Source organism: Patella vulgata, chromosome 4 (assembly GCF_932274485.2).
Source record: "Patella vulgata chromosome 4, xgPatVulg1.2, whole genome shotgun sequence".
NCBI lineage: Eukaryota > Metazoa > Mollusca > Gastropoda > Patellidae > Patella > Patella vulgata.
This window is the reverse complement of record NC_065882.2, coordinates 51,570,845-51,591,522: the sequence shown is the minus strand read 5'-3', so window position 1 is coordinate 51,591,522 and position 20,678 is coordinate 51,570,845. Positions and strand designations below refer to the sequence as shown.

The window sequence follows — 20,678 nt, the reverse complement described above, 5'->3', positions numbered from 1 at the left end:
ATCATTGTTTCTTTTCTTAGATATATCTTGTCTTAAAGACATTCAATTGTTAGAAGGTCAGTGTTGCAGCAATAGGCTGCCAGATTAACATTTATTTGGGAATCATTGTGCTGTAAAAAAAAAAAAGGGCAAATGTAGATTTAAAGTAGCTGTAAGAAAACGGCAAAATTATGTAGTTATAAAAGAATTGTGTAATAAAATGAACAAAACCTGACCAATAGGTTAACAACATTAGCTATTTTGAATTTCTGAGCTGTTATACTTTTATTGGCAGTGGCATTAAGTCCCACAACCATCCTTTGCTCCACATTTTTAAATTATATTTAAGTAATTAACTTTAGATTTTGTGTGCCATTTTGCTGTTCTCTGTTGGAAATCCTGCATACACCACTATTCCATGAGTTTCATACGTAGTCTTTCTTTATTATATACATGTTTAATGAGGAGCTATGTTATAAGGTGTGCCAAATATTATTAAATCATTTATTTCATCTTTTTTGTGAAATTGGAGCTGAGTGCCCTATAAACTGTTTTGGAGATCATGATGAAATGACTCAATATTTTGTAAAATAGGCTAATTCTTAAAAGTTTGATTGTTGATTTGCTTACTTACACAACTAAACAACCTTTTTGTTTTGTATTCCCAGTGAAAACTGGATTCTCCTTTAATTATTTGATAGTTAAAGAGCAAAACATAGAATGTGCTCAATAATCACTTCTGTCTAGTCTTGTCTCAACTCATCCAAATATTACTAACTCTTGCTGCTTGTTATCTTTGGCATGGCAAAGAATTTCAAGGTAATTATCGGCCAAAGTCTATTCAGGTACATGTTTTATTCCTGATTAGAATTACGCAACTGGTAAGTAGATAAAAGGCAGGATTTATTGTATGGCTAAATTGCTGGAATTCTGCAACAATTTCCAAGAATTGTTGTTGCAGAACAGTTAACAATGATATCACATGATCAAATCAGATAATTCTTATTTGCAATTGTGATGGATTCAGTATAGTGTATGGTGACAAATTGAGTTTTCCCAAAATAAATTCCTAATGATTCTGGCCATCTATTGTTCTTTTCTTTATGATGCTTAAATAATTTGATGTTATTTAAATATAAAAAGATTAAAATCAAAAGGGTAGTTTGATAAATCTCTTTGTTGGTGTTGGCCAAGAAAGTCCCACAGGATTTTCTAGCTTGGTTTACCCATATCAGTGGTGCCTGCCAAAGAACAGCATCTAGTTGTCTAGATGGGACAAAAACCGAGGTTCTATGTACTTGATGGACACATAAAAGAACCATTGGCAGATGGAATTCAATGATGAATAGGCGGAAACGCAGCAATCCAGGCAAAATTTCCCCCATACCACACCACATAGTTTGTCTTTATTAGACCCCATTTCATTTATACAGCTTAACCCACATATATTTACGGTGTCTTGTGAAATCTGGGATTGCCCTTTAAAACTTGGAGCTCACGGACTGTATAATGTGAATATTGACATAACTGTGGCTCTCAACAAATTATCTCTGCATGTTATTAATAAGAAGAAGATTAATGTCACAAGTGAATGACACAAAGGCAAAAGTTGCAGACAAGGTCATTTATGGATTTTTTTTCGTTCTTTTTAAGCACTGGGAAGGATCTTACTATACAAGACGGAAAAGTGGAGAAGTAATTCAAAGTCAGTGTCGAATAACACCAGTTGTAGGTTTATCAGGGTAAGATATATCTATGCAGTTATCACACAAGACCTAGATATCAGCAGTATGCATGGTTATAGTCAATGTAATCAAACCAGACAAACATATTTCATGAACATGTACGTGTGGAGGTGCATGTATGTATACAGTACTATAAGGCGTTCTATATATCTATCTGACAGAACCTGACATAAAACTGTCAGAATTTTATATTTTTTTCATTTTACACATATGACAGGAAATGATTTTAAGACGCGTTATCACTACAACTTAGTACAACCAAGAAAATAAATTTCATGGAGTAAGTTAAGAATCATCAAAGTTTTACAATTCATAAATTTACAGTTAAAACTTATAAATTTAAAGTTAAAATAAAGGGCATACATTACATTCTAACCAAAAATCATTTATTTTACCTACTGGCCAATAACTCCAAACTTTAAGCATTGTCAACAAATTAATACCTTTTTTTAAAAGTTTGTTTACAAATTCAATTCCAATATTTAAAGTTTAATAAATCTATAATTCGTTAAAATCTAATACATATAATATAAGATACATTCGGTCGTGGGCAGAAGTAGTATTATACAATCTGTAAATAATGTAGTTATTACATGCTAGACTTGTTTGATAATGCAAGATTGTTCTCTAATTTTTGAATCAAGCTAGCACGTAACTGGTTCTATAAGTGATTTATTAAGGAATGAGGCTGTCTAGACGATATATTAGTTTTAATAAAGTTTCACGGATGACTATACACATACAGTTTAATATTAATTTACACAGATTTTCTCTGGTGTAAAGTAATTGATGTAGCTGTCAAAAAATGATGGAGGTGTTGGAAGGCTGGTGGGAACATTTATATTATCAATATTATTATTATCATGAGTCTATGTTTGACCTAGTAAACTAAATATTTTATTCTCACAGGAGAATAACAAATAAGGCTAGACAATAAATGATTATAGACTTAAATACACTGAGTCAAGCCATCATTTTAGTTACTATGAGACAATTAATTATCATGTACTAATAACAATACTGAGACATCTCATCATCATGTATTAATAAAAGATAATGAGACAGTTACTGACCATGTATTATCAACAGTACAGATACATTTAATTGCTATATATTAATGAATGACACTGAGACAGGTAATCACCATGTATTAATCACCCGTTGATAACAAGTGTGCTGGGATATCAAATAGCCATCATATAATAACAAATATACTAGAGCAATTAATTGTCATGTATTAATAACCATTCTGATACATTTAATCATCATGTATTAATAAAAGATACAAGACAGTTAATCACCATGTACCGGTATAAATCACCATTTGATAACAAATGTACTGGGATATACAATATCCATCATGTAATAACAAATATACTAAGACAATTAATTCTAATTTAATAACAAATACATAGGAAAAATATTTTAAAAAATGGCATCATGTAATAGTAACAAATATTCTAAAATTGTCATGTAGGCACATAATCTTTTGCCAATATTGCTTTTATATTTGGGAATCACAGAATTTAAAGAACATTGTTTTTTCAATCAATATGTTTTAAATATGTGTAAATATTTTGTTTTAAAAGTAGTTTTGTGTGCTACATAACCAACACCTTCTAATAAAACATTTTAGTGCTAAAAGTTGATCTGTAAATGAATAAAGTGGAAACTTTTTAAATCTAAGTGTAAAGTATAACAACATTTCAGAAATATCAATATATCTTACTTAATATGGCACACTTGCTTGACTGGAAATACATTCACAAATCTTGTAAACTTGCAAAATATACCAATGACGGTGAATATCAAGCCTAATTGACCCAGACTATCTGCTCGTGTCTCCTCTCTCATCACTCTGGATAGCTTCCTCGGAACTAATCAATGTCCCTGACCTACATCAAAACATGGTATAAAATAGATAAATCTGTCTGCACTTTACAGTCTTTAAAAATTCATATCAGATTTTATCTCTTGAAATATTTTATTTGATTTGATATCACATTTTGAAAAATAGCAAGCTTGACATGAGTTGTTATGAATGAAGAGCACAAGGATGTGTAATTCCAGTGTAATTCAAATAAATTATACTTGCATGAAAAATAATATAAAGGCCGTTCTGTAAGCAGAAATTGTTGCCATGGTGATTTACAAATAAAGTTGTGTTTGTGTTCTACATGTATTAAGAACAATTTCACATGTCTGTCAATATTGTGATTTTTATGTTTTATATCGTCCATCACAAATGCCTTTTTTTGTTGGAATCACCAAACTTTTAGTTATTTTAATTTTCATTATTTTCACAGGCGCATCTCTCAGTATGTCACAGTGAAAACAGCCCCCTACGATCTCACACAGCACTTAGATCGAGTCAAGGACACAGAACTTTACCAGCTTGCAAATGGCAAGAATATTTTTTTGAATGTTTATGTTGGGAAATGTTTGCGGTTTGTGGGTGTAGTTTAAAAGATATTTAAAAATTGTTAAATGTGCTACCTGTAGCTTCGAGATAGGTATTTTTACAAACAATGCCTATCTTATAGTTTTTTGTGGGGATATGATTGAATGATGTTAAATTTTTCATTTGTATTAGTCTGTTTTGTGGTTCAAACTTGTTTATTTGACAGGACACAACATTTTTGCATTCCTACAAAATTGGATCTCATGTCAAAAACAATAAAAAAAAAAGCAGGAACATTTGTGCCTTTTCAAATAAAATAAGTATATTAAAAACCATGAACAGATTTGAGGCTTATTAACTAACTTAATTGTCTCCAGAATTTATAAATTGTGAGGCATATTTCTTACTACTCTTTCTAATCATACATACTCACTTAAGACTTGAAAGGCTGTTGTGACAAAATGAGCTGTTGCATCTCTTGCGAGGGACTTGACTCAGTCTTCAAAGAATTACATTTCTAATTATAATAGGTCTACAGGTGTAATCACACGTAATTTCATGCAAAATTATTTGGAATCGGTTTCAATAAGAATCCACTTTGAAATTATTTTCCTAATGATGATGTTCATCAGTCCGCTAATAGGCTTGTACCTCATGTTCTGGAAGATGAAATGATTTTGATAATAATGATTTAGCTAATGAATGGGTATTAGATATTGTTGATCATCAAAGTTTGCATGATGAGTTTATGGAGGAATCTCAGAAGTTGGAAATTGATATAACCAAAAATTTGTCAGTGAGGCGATTTATCTAATGAATCTGTGAATCTGATCACCAAAGCCATAAATAAAAAGATAGATGTCGATAAATTGAACTACAAGTATCCCTTAGGTTGTTTGGGATTTTCCCAACCTAACCCTTATGCAAGAGTGCGATGGTTGAGGACACTATTTGTATATAGTCTGAGGGCTATTGTAAGGTTTTCAAGTTTTTAAGAAACAATGTTTAAATAAGTAAGGTGGTGTCATGTATCATTCATTGAATAAACACCTGATGCAGTGGGCTAGGCATGGTTAGGAAGAGTAATGTAATGAGAAATAAATCCTCAGACAAATTACAAGATATTATAATTAGAACAAGACAAGATTTAAAGGTCTTGAGTCATATTTTCCCTCCAGACAATACAGAAAAACCCAAGCTATTCAAGTAGCCATTGTGCTTGATGTTCCTGTCTTTGTTAGTTCTCGAGAGATCTTGAAGAAAATCATCAGTTCGTCGTCAAAAACAAGTATAAAACGCTGAGATTGTATAATAATGTTGTCTGCTTGTACCAAGTAATTATGCCAATAATAAAAGACTTTTATTGTCTTTTATCTACAGGCGGCATTCATGGAGGCGTCTCAAAAAGAAGAGAATCTGTGACAAGAATTCATTCGATGACAATTGAGGCACCAATTACAAAAGTATGTCCCTATCTTTTCTACCTATCTCTGTATCGTGAAATATTCATGTAGTTTTAGATGTCAGATTGGATTGTCTGTGCATGACAATGACATTGTTACTGTGTAATTTAAGAAGAACTATAATGATATATATTCTAGTACTGGCAACTCTGTATGAATATATTTACTCTAATTTTCTGGCCATTACTTTTAACTCTCAGGGAAAATCTGATAAACTGTCAGAATATTAATTTCTATGATTAAGACTAATTGGAAAAGATGGTCGCCATCATCCCTACCATAGCAATCTTGAAGTTGATTGTATATAATTTGTGAATCATATTTAGATAATAAATTAAATTATCCTTGCATGAAAGAACATATGCACTGGTTTGCGGTTGAACTGATATATGTCTGTAACTTAGTGGAAACAGAAAAATAGGTCCCAATGACTCCCCCCCCCCCACCAACCCACAAATAACAGTACAAAATATTAACTGATTGTTTTTTTTTATAAATCTGAGCTGTTTGTTGGTTGGGGTGATATAGGAATTGAATGTTATATTCAGGAGCAGATATGCGTCACAATTCACCATTGACACCCCAACATTATCACGGAGGAGCCTCGCCAAATATCCAGCGTCTGCCACTGTTCATAGTAATTCTTTTGTTTATTTCCTATTGAAGACAGTTTCATATATTTTAATTAAATTTTTTAAAGGTTATTAACATAATAAATGCTGCCCAAGAAAACAGTTGTTTAACAGTGGCCCAAGCACTAGATAAAGTACTAGAGATATTACGATCAAGTGAACTATATTCTCCCTACTTTAATCAACAAATGAAAGATGAAGACCCTATGACCTCAGATTTAGTTGGAGGATTAGTGTCGGTAAGTAATTTGTAAATAACAGTACTTTAATTGTGACATTTTAAAACAGAAAGTTGAATCAGCCATACGTTATCAGAATTTATTTTGTATTTCATTGAAATATCTTATTCAAATAGCATCAAATCACAATGCTAAAAACTATTCTTCGAAACAAGGACTACTGCAGAAATGCACAATAGACACCATATGCATTATACAATTTACCAAAGTTTACAGTATTTCTAAAGACTTCACTCCACTTTATGCATCTATTATGAATTCTGTTTACTTCATAAAAACTATTCACTCCACTTTGTGCATCTATTATTAATTCTGTTTACTTCATAAAAACTATTTATTCCTCTTTTTTTTTCTCCAGCAAAATGTCAAACGACGTCATTCAAATCATGACACATCAGTACAAAAAATTAGTAAGTACTTTACAATCAATAAAAATTGTTCAGTTTACAATTGGAGAGTAATTATTTTAATATTACCAGAATATATATTGATTAGAAAGAAAATAATTGTCATGGTCACATCGTACATGTACCTCAAGCATACCCATCATTTAAGTATGAAAAAATATACACAGTTTTTATGTTCATGCAATTCTGATTTTCAGTGACTGCTTAATGACCCTTAATCATTTCAAAACACCTTTCACTCAAAAATGTTTATATTGCCACCGTTTCCCTGTATTAAATCGCTGGTGTGTTTTAATTAAGAAAAGAAGATTTTGTCACAAATTTGTTAACGTTTATTTTAACTTATAAGTTCCTCTCATAGAATACACATCAGTCGTTAATACAATACGTTAAGTTTATACAGGACGTTAATTCAATACGTTAATATGATGCGTTAATACAATGCACTAATCATTAAGCAATTATCGTTTAAAGTAAATTGTTTGTTGTTCATATTAAATCGTCCATTATAACAGATAAACACAAATCGCCAGATTACAATAATAGAGTAGTACAAATATTCATGTTAACGAAGATGATGGTGTTTATGATGATATAATCATGATGAGGTTACGTTATTCAAGACTGATGTGATGACGTTTGTAATGGTGACGAATAGATAAATGTTTTCGTTTTGATGATATCATATTATGTGATGATGGTTTCTATCTTGTGAGGATCTACAGGGCAAAATGAAAATATGTTTTACATTTTCAAGAACAATAAACAATGGTGACTTCGTTAACTATACGACCTTGACCTAAATAAACCAATCTAAGAAAAGGACAAGGATCATAACATTATAAAATACCAACTTGGATAAAAAAATTAATAATAATGTGAATTCTGCCGTAACAGTTTACACTGTGTTTGTGTTGATGAGCTGAAGAATCCTATTGATTGTTTTCCAGTAACTTAATAATCAGTTGAAGTTATCATCTGATTACTGGAACATGTTTTGTGTATTCTACCTATACACAAAAATCTTACAGGGATCAGGGGAGCCACAATGCCTCAGGAAGTAAGACGCTGGCTCGCTAGCCTGGATGTTATGGGTTCGTTCTTGGTGTTGGTCGCGAATTTTTAACGTGTTTTTCCGGCGTGGTTTCCTAACAAGGACAGCTGTCTAGTCGTTCAGATAAGATCGGATGAAAAACTGAGGTTCCATGTACACATTGGCGTACAATAAAAGATCCTTTGGTAGTTGGAATTCAATATAAGAGTAGTCCGTAGCTCCGCTGTCAAGGCAAAATTCCCCTCATAGCACACTGTATGGCGTATACCTGTTTTCATTAGCCCTGTCGGAGCAGAACAACAGTAGGACGTTAAACCCCATTTCATTTCATATAGGGACCAATTTTTTATATACAGTTTGGTATTATTGTTTTGTACTTACAGGCCATCACACCCACCATCACATTCCATCCAGTCCTACCGCCTCCCTATCTCAGGTTCCTGAACCAATCCAGTCTGTACTTGATGAGGAATGTGACTGGAATTTCGATATAATAGAATTAGAAAGAGTCACAGATAAAAGGTAATTAATTATACATTTTGAGAAATGGTTGTCTTTAAAGTATATTCCCTTTAAATAGTCTACAGCATTCTAATACTCTAAGAGTCTTGGAGATCCATCTAATTTGGAAATTCAAGTTACATTTATAAAGATAGTCTGAACACATTTCTGAATAGCTCTAGTTGAAAATTTTAAATCCATTTAAAACAAACAATTTAATGAAGTCTGTGTTGTACTTACGCTAAACAATACAGCAGAAACTTTCAGCTAGCCACCAGAAAATTTCAAATCCATTTAAAACAAACAATTTAACAAAGTCTGTGTTGTAAAGACGCTAAACAGTACAGCAGAAACTTTCAGCTAGCCACCAGATCCGTTCACTTCATTTACTATATGTATGTTTGGAGTTTGTATCTCATAGAATATAAAAATATAATTTAAATTTATTTTATAGCAAAACTGATTATTTACTCTTTTTTTTTATGTTTTATTTCATTGCATAGGAATTATATTATCTCTTTTATATTTTAGACCTTTAGTATACCTTGGTTTAAAGATTTTCTCACGTTTTGATGTATGTGAATTTCTAAACTTGAGTGAAGATGTCCTGTTTAATTGGTTACAACTGATAGAAAGTAATTATCATGCTAATAATACATACCATAATTCAACACATGCTGCTGATGTACTTCATGCCACAGCTTACTTTCTAGACCGTGAACGAGTTAAGGTGAGAGGAGCTTGTCAATATTTTTATTTTTACAGGATTTGATTTATTCATTTCATCTGGTGCATCCTTGGTGTTCACTCGTTTAGAGGCAGTTTTTTACTTAGTATGATAGCATTATGTATTGTTTAATGGTTGAGAGCCAGACATTAAGTAATATATTGTAACAACAAGAGGGCCGTAGGCCTGAGTGTTTTTACAATATATTACGCAATGTCTTAAGCTCGAGACCATTAAATGACTTAAAATACAGACACTCCGCACATGCTTTTACAGTGAAATATGTCACGCGAGTCCAATATTTCACTCCTATAAATAATGTATGATTTGAAATAATGGTAGGCCAACATCGAAGGGTGACGTCACATCTGTATTTTAATATGGTATATAAATTTAGTTGGAGTTTTAGAACTGAATCCAAAGGGTTTGGGACCAGAAATATGTTTTTATGGAATGACATATGAAACTGTTTAACATCCTACTTTCTGCATTAAGGTTTAGGACCCGAACCACGATTATCACAAACTATCTGAGGTTTAGAAACTAAAATTAAATTTTAAAGAAAATTCACATATGATCTAAGATTCTCCAACAGTATATTTACATATGATAAATTAAAATATTATATGAAAAGAAAGATTTTGTACAACTAAGACTATTATTTTATTTGATTACAGAGTGTGTTTGATCAGTTTGATGAAGTAGCGTGTTTAATAGCTGCTGTAGTACATGATGTTGATCATCCTGGCAGAACTAATGCTTTTCTTGTTAATGCTGGAAACCCGCTGGCTTTATTATATAATGATTTGTAAGTATTCCAAGGTAGATCTTGTTGAATTTAACTGTTATTCTTCCTAAATTATTTACTCTGCTATATGGATATTCAAACAGAATCAATAGTAACAAATAGTCAAAATACACATTCCTCTGAATCATTCAGCAAAGTCTAGTAATAGCCAGTAGACATCTATAGCCACATACATAAATTTCCATTCAAGAAAGGACAAGTAGATGAAATATTTGAATAAATTGAAGTTATTCAGACATTTAATGTTTTTTGATGATCTTTTTACAGAGCCGTATTGGAAAGTCATCATGCTGCTTTAGCGTTTCAGTTATCACACCGAGATGATACCGTTAATATCTTTAAAAACATGAACAGGTAAGCTACACATTAATTAAGAGAGCTGTTAATTCTAACAAACCGTAATGATACATTAACATGAATTAGTATTGATAGGGGTAATTATTTCCAATAAAAGTAGGACAAATTTGGTCTGTATGGAAAACAGAGACATCCAATCTTACTGGAAAAATACTAAATTCGATATTTATGGTGAATTGATGATTAAATGTTGAAAATGGACCTTCCCTCAATGAAGCCATTTAACAGGCAAGATTTTTATGGCTTGGGGTAGTTCCTTGTGATTGAAATGTTTTGGGCACAATTTGAAGCAAACTTTTAAGAGATGAGTTAGTATTTTTAGTCCAAAAGTGTTATCAAATCACAAAGTTTGTACACGGGAAGGCATCTTATATGCTTTTTAAAGATTTAACTTATATTTAAATCCACATACCAATACATGTAACCTATGTTTTCTTTTATCCAGGGAAAATTATAGTGCAATGAGGAATAATATTATCGATATGGTATTAGCTACAGAGATGAAACAACATTTTGAACACTGTTCTAAATTTGTCAACAGTATCAATAAATCAATGATATCAGCTGAGGAAGAAACACAATCTCTGGTTAGATATATGTTATTATAGACAGTTGCAGCCTGGTCATAATCTATAAGTTCTTGACAATGACAAGTCATTGACATTTGATCATTAAAGATACTGTGGAATCACTGGGTATGAAAAAACAGTATATCTAGGAGATTAGAGCCAAGACACTTCACCACGGTCTTAAAGCACAAACTAGACAAAATTTGTTTTATTTCTTAAAATTTGTCTATACTGTTCCCAATTTGCAACCACTTTTGGTGAAGAGAAATAGTGAGAAATGGCTTTTCACTAAATAATTTAGGGCTGAGTTTTGGTAAATCTGATCCTCAGGCCATTCCCTCAACCTTAGAGATTTGATTATGTAGAAATCTGTGAAGGACCTATATTGTAGATTTAAATAAAGTGTCAATAATATATATATATTGTATGGATGAGATGTTATTTTAGAATACATGTAATCTATTCATCAATCTTATGAACTAGAGATCTCGCATCATTTATTTAAATTACATTATAACATGTCTTTTTACAGAGTAGTCAGTGTTCTCATGACAGCACAGCAATATCTTCAAAATTATCATTGCCAGAAAACCGCACACTTATCAAACGAATGTTGATCAAATGTGCTGATGTATCTAATCCTGTCCGTCCACAGAAGCTGTGTATTGAATGGGCAAAACGTATAGCAGAGGAATATTATAATCAGGTATGATTTAGTCAGAACATGACACTGTAAGCCAGGTATCATTTAATCTTGTGTATCTAGAACTAATTTCTTTCACATTCGTTTAATAACCAATCTTTGTTTAAAATCACCATAAATTGTTTAATTTGTACTTCTGTCAAGTTTAAAGCTGACCATTCAATTTTGATATTGAGTGTCCAATTTACAAGTGTTTAATTTCTCAATCACTGTTAAAAAATAAACAACCCAATTTATTAATGATGTATAATGATTAATTTTTGAACAGTGGTCAGGAAATTAAATACTTGTAAATTGGACACTCATTATCAAAATTAATCAGTCAGCTTTAAACCAGACACAAGTACAAATTAGATGATTTTTGGTGATTTTATACGATTTTTACGAATTTTTAAACAAATATTTGATATTAAAAGAATGTGAAAGAAATTAGTGCTAGATACACAAGAACTTACAGTGTGATATGCTACATAACATAAAAAATAGTTATAGTTGAAGTCTATTAAAGGAAGCTTATGACCCTTTTCCTGAAGCTGATAAATGACTTCTGGTGGCCTACTTTTGGACTCAATTAACTCCAACTAAAAATGTCAGAGGAGCAAAATTTTGAAATAGCATCCCTGGTTAAAATTGCAAGTGTAATAATGATATTTGAGATTAATCCATTGACAACAGCAGTCCCATAACCTTGCAGACCGTACATGTTTATCCACTGAACTATAAGATCAATGTTATTATCACCTTGTAGCCATGACTTTCTCTGACTGATAACCTAGTGAGATGTACCAGATGTCAGCCGGACATAACAGTTCCCTGTATTTCTATTATACATCTGAGATCGTTATTTTTTTTATGGAAAAGATCAAAGAGTTTTGAGACTGATAGAGCTAAAGAAGATTGTTTTCTTGTCATAGGGTTATTGATAGTCCAGTCATTTTTTTTGAGGCACGCTATCACTCGTGAGCACCTGCTGTGCACCTATATGTTGACCGAGGGGAGGTTCTTCTCCCTCGCCTTAAAATTGAAAATCGGTCTCCTTATTTGTAAATCAAAAGCGTGTGAAAGACTCGCATTCCGATCACCGCCATGCTGTCATTGTGAACATTTATTTGGGGTATTCAATTAGTGTATAATGTGATCGCACATGGTAATAAAATTCCGATGAATATGTTACTAAAAATAGATGGCACCTATGCATCATTGGTTAATTTAACTGAAATGTAAAGTAGAACTCTCGCGAGATGTGAAAAATTACGGGTGATAGCATGTGAAAATTTCCCAAGAGAATAATTCCGGAAGAAATAGATTATATTTTGATGGAATTTTCAAGCGTTTATGATTATATTTTGAACAGAAGTTATGTTTTTAAACAAAATTTATACAAGCTATATATATTTAGAAATGTCGACAGGTATTTCTATTAGAACACCGTATATAGTTATAGACGATAGCAGATGTTTGACTTGATTGTACCACTACTAGTGCTATTATTTAGCAGACGATGTTTATTATCATTTATGTAACCAGGAATGACCCCTTACACGCAGTTATTGAGTTTCCTTAATTTCTAAACCACTCATCTTATTGAAACTGGGAGAGTTTTTTTTAGGGGAGCGATTTTTTCAATTTGTTCATTAAGTGGAGCTTTTTTTCGGCTCTCCTCTAAAATCCAAAAAACGACTGATAGTCAATTATGTTCATGAAGCAAATGTCCATTGTAGATTAGCTATTTATCCTCTATTGATTGATAACACCCATTTTATAATCTTTCAGTTTACTATCTTCCAATCAATTTTAAGTTCAGCCTCTTTTAAAATTATTGTCAATGATAAAGATTGTCCACAAGGATATATTTTAAACAGCCGAACATAACCTGGTAATTGTTTTTTCTTCATTTGTAGACCGACGAAGAGAAGGCTAAAAGTTTACCTGTAGTAATGGCTGTATTTGATAGGAAGACTTGCAGTGTACCTAAATCTCAAATGAGTTTTATAGATGTATTTATTACTAATATGTTTGATGCGTGGGATTGTAAGTAGATTTTGATTCATTAAATTTAAATTTGTTAAATACATATATTTCATGAATTAGATGATTGTCAGTAATAGTCCTTTTAGAGAATATGCAAGAGAGGATAAGATATTCAGGAATTATATGAGAATACTCCCCTAAAATATATAATGAATGGTGAGAGTTTCCTGAAAATATATAATGTTGTTGAGAGACCTTTCTGAAAATATGTACTGGGGATGAGACTGAAAATATATAATAAATGATGAGATTCTCATAAAAATATATAATGAATGGGAAACCATTGTGAAAATATGGACTCATGAAAATATATAATTTGTGATAAGACTGACCTGCAAATATAATAGTGAGACATATATAAAATATTGAATATATAATGAGTGAGACTTTGCTAAAACTGATGAAACTCTCCGGAATATATTTCAATGAAGGTGAGACTTTCCAGAAAATATATGCAGGAAGGTAATACTCGCCACACACTATATGTGGAATAGTAAAGATATCCTTGAAAATATGCAGGATGGTGAAAATATAGAATAGATGGTGAGCTTCATTGTAAAATATATAGCGATTAGTGAGCCTCTCCAAAAAATATTTAATTAGGAGGTGAGATGCTTTAGAGATATATTGCTCTTGCCAGAGTCTGGTCTACACATATAATGTTTGACAAAGGGACTGAAAAGTGAATATAAAGTGTAAAACTGTTTTTTTCTTATTGCAGATTTCTGTGACATATCGGAATTAATGACACATCTTCAGATTAATTATCAATATTGGAAGGATCAAGAAGAATTAAAATCGAGAGAAGAAGAAGAAAACACAGCAGATGAAGAAGAGAATTCGTGAAGTGCTGTACAAAATACTGCTAATAAATGTTCATAATTTAATCTCAGATGGCACAGACATCCTAAGTTTCCACATACTGGGAACATTTATTGTTTCTTTCAAGTTTCAGTAGTGACTTTGTGTTCTACAAAACTAAGTAGCTGATAAACTGTTTTTAGTGACTAAAATCAGTGAAACCGTGATAAATATATAAATATAGCGTGCACAAACATTTATTACTGGATAGAGCTGCAAGGTGTTGATAAAATGGATGCTCTTGTTGGAAATAAATCTGTCAAAATGGATGAAAGTTAATAAGAAAATACAATATCTAAAGTGTGAAATTGCAAGATCTTGAATGTGCGTTGAACATGAACTCACAATAGTGAGTCACTTTGTTTATATATGTAGTTGTTTCAAGTTGTTTATATTTTGTATACAGTTCTATATAGTAACAATAGAAACAGCAATTGTTCAACAGTCATCTCAAAGGAATAATACTAAAAAATTTTTCACAAAATAGGTTTTGAGGATAGATCTTTCATCCAGTGAAGACTTTGGATGCATACAATTTCTTGGATGATTTTAAAGGACTTGAAAGGATGTTTCGAAAGTTGTTAAAGAGTGGAATAAATCAGGGATGTGTAACAATATGTGTGGTTAAAACTATTTGACTGTAATGTGATTTTTTTTTTTTTGCGTGGTAGAAGAGATGTTATTATGTGAAAAATTTTCATATACATAAAAATACTGGAGAATTGTAAAAACTGATATCACATTTTGTTACTCAAAATAATTTGGTTAGACAAATACTTTACAATACCTCACTACAAAAGCTTGTTATTTATCTTTTCAATTTGTACAGTTTAACCTCTAAATGTACATTATATGGATAAACATTTAATCTCTGTAACTACAGAAATAACATTTAACCTGTGTACCCACAGAAATAACATTTAACCTCTGTATTTACAGAAATAACGTCAAACCTGTGTACATACAGAAATAATGTTAAACCTGTGTACATACAGAAATAATGTTTAACCTGTGTACATACAGAAATAAAATTTAACCTCTGTACCTACAGAAATAACATTATACTTCTATATCTACATAAATAACATTTAACCTCTGTATCTACAAGCTCTGTACCTACAGAAATAATGTTTAACCTCTGTATCTACATCGATAACATTTAACCTCTGTACCCACAGGAATAACGTTACTTAAACCTCTGTACCTACATAAATAACATTTAACCTCTGTACCTACAGGAATAAAGTTAAACCTCTGTACCTACAGAAATACCATTTAATGTCTGTACCTACAGAAATAATGTTAAACCACTGTACCTTTGGAAATAACATTATACCTCTGTATCTACAGAAAAAATGTTAAACCTCTGTACCTTCAGAAATAACATTATACCTCTATATGTACATCTGACGTACTTTTAAAAGGACTGACTATCATCCAATAATATAGGTTTATATAATACCTAGTGTCAGGAAAAATGTAAGTTGTGTATTATTACTGAAATTTAAACTGGATTTTTTTAGTGCATAAAATATTAAAATAATGAAAATTATATTTTTATATGACGCTTTGAGTTATAAATGTAAAAGTGAAAGCATCAGACGCCATGCCTTCTGATTGAGGTTAATCAGGATCAGCTAATAGATTTCTCATGTGGTTGTTTTCTGAAATGAAATAATTTATCTATAAAGAGCTTACCTGGATTATAGATAATGAACATTATGAGTCAGAATAATGTCGTGTCTAGTATGTATATTATTAGCATTAATCTTACTAATTGGTTTTGTTAATTCCACTAGTGACTACAAATATCTCAGTTTAAGATGCACATTAATAATTCAACAGAGGTTTAACTTTAGGTCTATGGAACTGTTCTGGCAAAAAAATAACATGGCGAATCCGCTGTGTTTCACCTTGTTTTGAATAGCATGGAGGATTTGACTTTTATTTTAGTTGATCTTTTTTTTACTAACGACATTTTACAGGTTGTTATACTGCTGTACAATGTATATAGGATAGAGTTAAATATTTGTATGTATTTATGTATATTTTGATGTATATCTGTCAACAAAACAGTATACTAGTCTTTCTGTAAAATTAAAATTACTTAATTTATCATAAACCAGGTAGTAATTTAGTAATAATGCTTTTTGGCATCAATGGGGAAAATTCATGATCCAAATATTATCTGCCTTTAAAATCTGATTTATGAGAGTGGATTTCAAAAATGTTTATTTATTAGGAGTGGTGCTACCAAACACATTCTTGAATTTGGACAGGCTGCTTTTTCCAACCCTTTGTAAATATACTATCAGTGGATTGAATCATCCGATCAAGTATTTCCTTTAACTACAAAATCAATGCCAATAATATGAATGCTGAAAATCTGGTTTTGTCATTAAAAAAAGATGCTTATAATTATATATAGTATAGTTCAGCTGGTAACTTCCTTGAATTGAACAAATTTTCCTGGAATTTGTAATGCTAATATGGAATCTAGAAAAGCAGACTGTCCCTGAATTTGTGAATGTGAATGTAAGGAGAATTTGTGTAATGCGAATAATATTGCACCATTACTAAAATAAGCCAAACTTCTGTTAACACACACTGAGATTCTATTCACTATAACTTTTACCTAGAAGAATATATAAAAGGCAGTGCAGGTTCCCCCCCCCCCCCACACACACACCCCCCACAGAAAAATATACTTTTTTCTTCCTTATTAAAAGTGACCCCCCTCCCCACACCCCACAAAAAAATATATTTTTTTCTTACTTTTAACTAGAATATATAATAGACCTGTCTGAAAACAAAGTCTCTTCTATGCTATCACCCCACTAAATGGCAGTACAGGTGCCATGACCCCCTCCCCAACTTTTCTTGGATACTAATGCTGGTTACTGTTGGGATAAAGTGGAATAACTGTTTCATCCAACTATATATTTTTTGTCATCATAAGAAGTATCATTGATTCTAATATTCTCCATAATGGTACAGATAACAGCAATCGGTGTTCAAATTAATTATTTATATTAATCCAGTATTTTAGTATGATCTTTAATTTTCAACTGACTGCTCAATCATACATACCAACTGTGTTGATTTGTTTAAAACAACTTTTTTATGGTTTAATTAATTGTTTTAAAATAGATTTGCATTATAATGGAACTAGAAGGATATATTAATTATCTTATATTAATTAGTGTAAATAGACGATGTTATTATTATTATTATAGTTGTTTTATATACATAACAATATAGATATATATCGATGTTTTTTGTTGAGTTAAAATAACAAAACAAGACACATAATAATTGTAAATAACAATGTGTTTTATGATATGGTTGATAACCTTTGGACTGTATTGCGTTTGTTAATAAAAGAAGTGTTTCATTTACATTGATTACATTTTTTTCAAGAAAAATCTTTCTGAATTATTAACCAACATTTGGTAAAGAGTAAAAAAAAAATGAATTCAATTTAATTAGAAACTGCTTGTTTGACTGGTTCTTACTTAAGCTGAAGTCATACTCTCTTGCCTAGCAGGATGTTAAAACCCTTTTCATTTCATTTCTATAGAAATATTAAAGGCAAAAATATTAGAGGTCTAAGCACTGGCCAGATTAGTTTGAACTTGTAGAAAACCACTATAGGGTACAGTATGTAGCCCTTGTAATCAATTTTAAATTGACATATAATCACCAACAGCTCTTTAAATTATGGATAATTACTCTAAAAATATTTCTAAAATATACAGTCATTGATAAAGCTTTAAAATTGAAAATCACTAAAGTATAACTCTAGCGAAAGTGTGAGCAGTGCATATAGTCCTTCAGGTCAGACCATATGAAAGGATTATATTATATAAATTATGTGTTTGTTGCAATGAGTTAAAAAAAATGTGATGTATGTTTTTATTTATACTAATTACCCAATTTATTGTTAAAGGCACACAATGTTTAAAACAAATTTGTATCTTGTAAATTCTTCATTGTAGAAGTTACAAATTGTTAAAAATCTTGCAAAAAAAAAAAAAAAAACCCAACAAAAAATCACTTGTGTTAAAATTGATATCTTTTGTTTGGCATTGTTCCCTACCCATACTTAACATTATGATGGTGCCTTATTTTGAAATAAAATGTTATTTACATAACAATAACACCAGTTCAACATTGCACTTATGTGGAAGACTACTTAATAACATCAATTTTATTTATGACATTGTGTGCCATTAACATACATTACTGACACAGGACTGGGAATTTATTGGTCTTAAGATGTTAAAAAGAATATGACTTGAAGATCAGAGCTCTTAATTAGTTATTTTATACCCTGATTATGTACAGAGATTAAAATTATCCAAATGTGAAATGACAAAAAATGTTCATATTTTTGAAAATAAAAATATTTTATTATAATTTGGATAAATCAAACTTTACTGAAGAAAATATGTATATCCTCAAATTTATTAATCAAGAGAACTGATTTTTCAAGTTACATAATAATCTTGTTTAGATATATATCATGGCACACTAGCTCTCAGTTGAGAGGTATGGGAATGCTGCTACAATGTATACATAAATTACTTAGAAGAGCTCAAGATTTTTATTTTAAAGAACACCGGAATGAAGCTCGATATCATTCAATTCAGTTGAAACCATTTTATATGAACTCAGTTGTATTTCATATTTTTTTTGTATTTATTGTTTTGTATTCTGTATTCATTTACATTTCATTTAGTGTACCCATTTTTTCTTTAGTTTACTTTTGACATTTTTACTTAATTTTCATACTAGCTAGATTATACTTTCTTCCATGATTTATCTTGTCAAAGAAATCTTTTATACAAAAAGATGCCAAAATAAGTTTCTTTTTTTTTTCAAAGGATTGTGTTACATGGCACTAACTTTTATGTTTTGATGATGATTTTCTTTTAAAAATGATTAATATTATTGACTGTTTTATTGCTCTAAATCATAGATGCTGTTATTGCCAATTATGCTGTAGATAAGGTCGTAAAAGACAAATTGTTCAATTATTGTTATTGCTCTTGTGAAATTTTATTAGCATTAATATATATATATAGCACACATTCTGGTTAGTTCTGTTGTACAGAATTTGTCAAGAGATTTGACATTAGAAGCTGTGAAAGATTATGATTTTTTTTGTGATTCTTTGTGATACCTAGTTAGTGCATTTATTTGTTGTTGACCTCATTCCCTGTTATAATGTGCTTCTGTTAAAATAATTATTATCAAGGTGTATTATAGAAATTGACATAAAGTTCTTTATTAATTAATTACAGTAATTAAATGTAAACATTGTGTTGTTCTGTTCCCTACCCTTACCCAAACTGTAAACATTGCAAATAAATTATATTATGTAAAAAACACATATGTGTATTGTTGTTATAATATATACTAATGTCCAAAAGAAAGTATACACTGTGCATTTCGTCCTGCTTCAAACAAAGTCGTTTTTTCCATTGTATGCGGTATTTTGGTACAGTGTCCATTTGTGTTGCCTTTTATTTGCTTAGAAATATTGCGTTTGGATGCACAAGACATGTTCAGTATAGTTTTATAACATTTTGTTGATTTAAACAAAACTTAGTCATATTTTTAGTGTGTATACTTTCTTTTGGACATTAGTATAGTTTGTATATGTAGGCTTCAGAATATGTATGTATCAGTTCAGAAATTGTGTCTTAAATGTATCTTACCAACCCGGCTAATCAAGTTTGGGCATGCAGTGTGCTCTGACAGAACTTTTGCGTGGACATTCATGGAATTCCAACTGTCATGGGTTCTTTTAGATACACTAGTGGGCAGTGGCTCTTTGTTTTTTGTCCCATCTTGCACTACTGACAAGTGGACACAAGGCATCATTAGACTACTAATGTAGTGCCTTTAATTGATAACTCACATATATAATGCATTATTTTCTTACAAGTTAAGTACTGATGAAACTGAGATGTTACAGAACAAAGTTAAGTGTGATACTAGCTTATAAACCATGACAAAAAATGAAAGAATATCAATAGATGTATTTTCCTCTACCCCCAATAATGATGTCTATGTTTAAAGGGAGATAAAGCCTAACAAAGTCATCCAAGAGAGTTTGATCACCCCATCCATGTTGTATGAACATATTGATAATTACTCTTAATACTGAATTCTTTCATGTCGATTAGGAAAAAA

At 30.9% G+C, this 20,678-nt stretch overlaps 1 protein-coding gene and 1 long non-coding RNA gene across 3 annotated transcripts in view; one reads left to right on the top strand and one right to left on the bottom strand.

Moving 5' to 3' along the window:
- LOC126818389 (high affinity cAMP-specific and IBMX-insensitive 3',5'-cyclic phosphodiesterase 8B) overlaps window positions 1-19,870 on the top strand; it is a 137,973-nt gene extending 118,103 nt beyond the window's left edge. For both annotated transcript variants that reach the window (XM_050545785.2, XM_050545784.2), the window contains 13 exons: window positions 1,633-1,721; window positions 4,031-4,128; window positions 5,506-5,588; window positions 6,289-6,459; window positions 6,818-6,869; window positions 8,304-8,442; window positions 8,953-9,151; window positions 9,826-9,956; window positions 10,224-10,310; window positions 10,759-10,900; window positions 11,415-11,588; window positions 13,487-13,616; window positions 14,338-19,870. In XM_050545785.2, the coding sequence (XP_050401742.1) occupies window positions 1,633-1,721; window positions 4,031-4,128; window positions 5,506-5,588; window positions 6,289-6,459; window positions 6,818-6,869; window positions 8,304-8,442; window positions 8,953-9,151; window positions 9,826-9,956; window positions 10,224-10,310; window positions 10,759-10,900; window positions 11,415-11,588; window positions 13,487-13,616; window positions 14,338-14,462 (1,620 nt within the window). In that variant the 3' untranslated portion in view covers window positions 14,463-19,870. The remainder of the gene's footprint in view (window positions 1-1,632; window positions 1,722-4,030; window positions 4,129-5,505; window positions 5,589-6,288; window positions 6,460-6,817; window positions 6,870-8,303; window positions 8,443-8,952; window positions 9,152-9,825; window positions 9,957-10,223; window positions 10,311-10,758; window positions 10,901-11,414; window positions 11,589-13,486; window positions 13,617-14,337) is intronic.
- On the bottom strand, window positions 3,329-8,752 carry LOC126818402 (uncharacterized). The gene is made up of 3 exons (XR_007679218.2): window positions 8,662-8,752; window positions 8,302-8,397; window positions 3,329-3,619 (listed from the first exon to the last, which is right to left on the bottom strand). It is a non-coding gene; the product is annotated as an uncharacterized LOC126818402 (long non-coding RNA).
- Window positions 19,871-20,678: the final 808 nt, after the last annotated feature.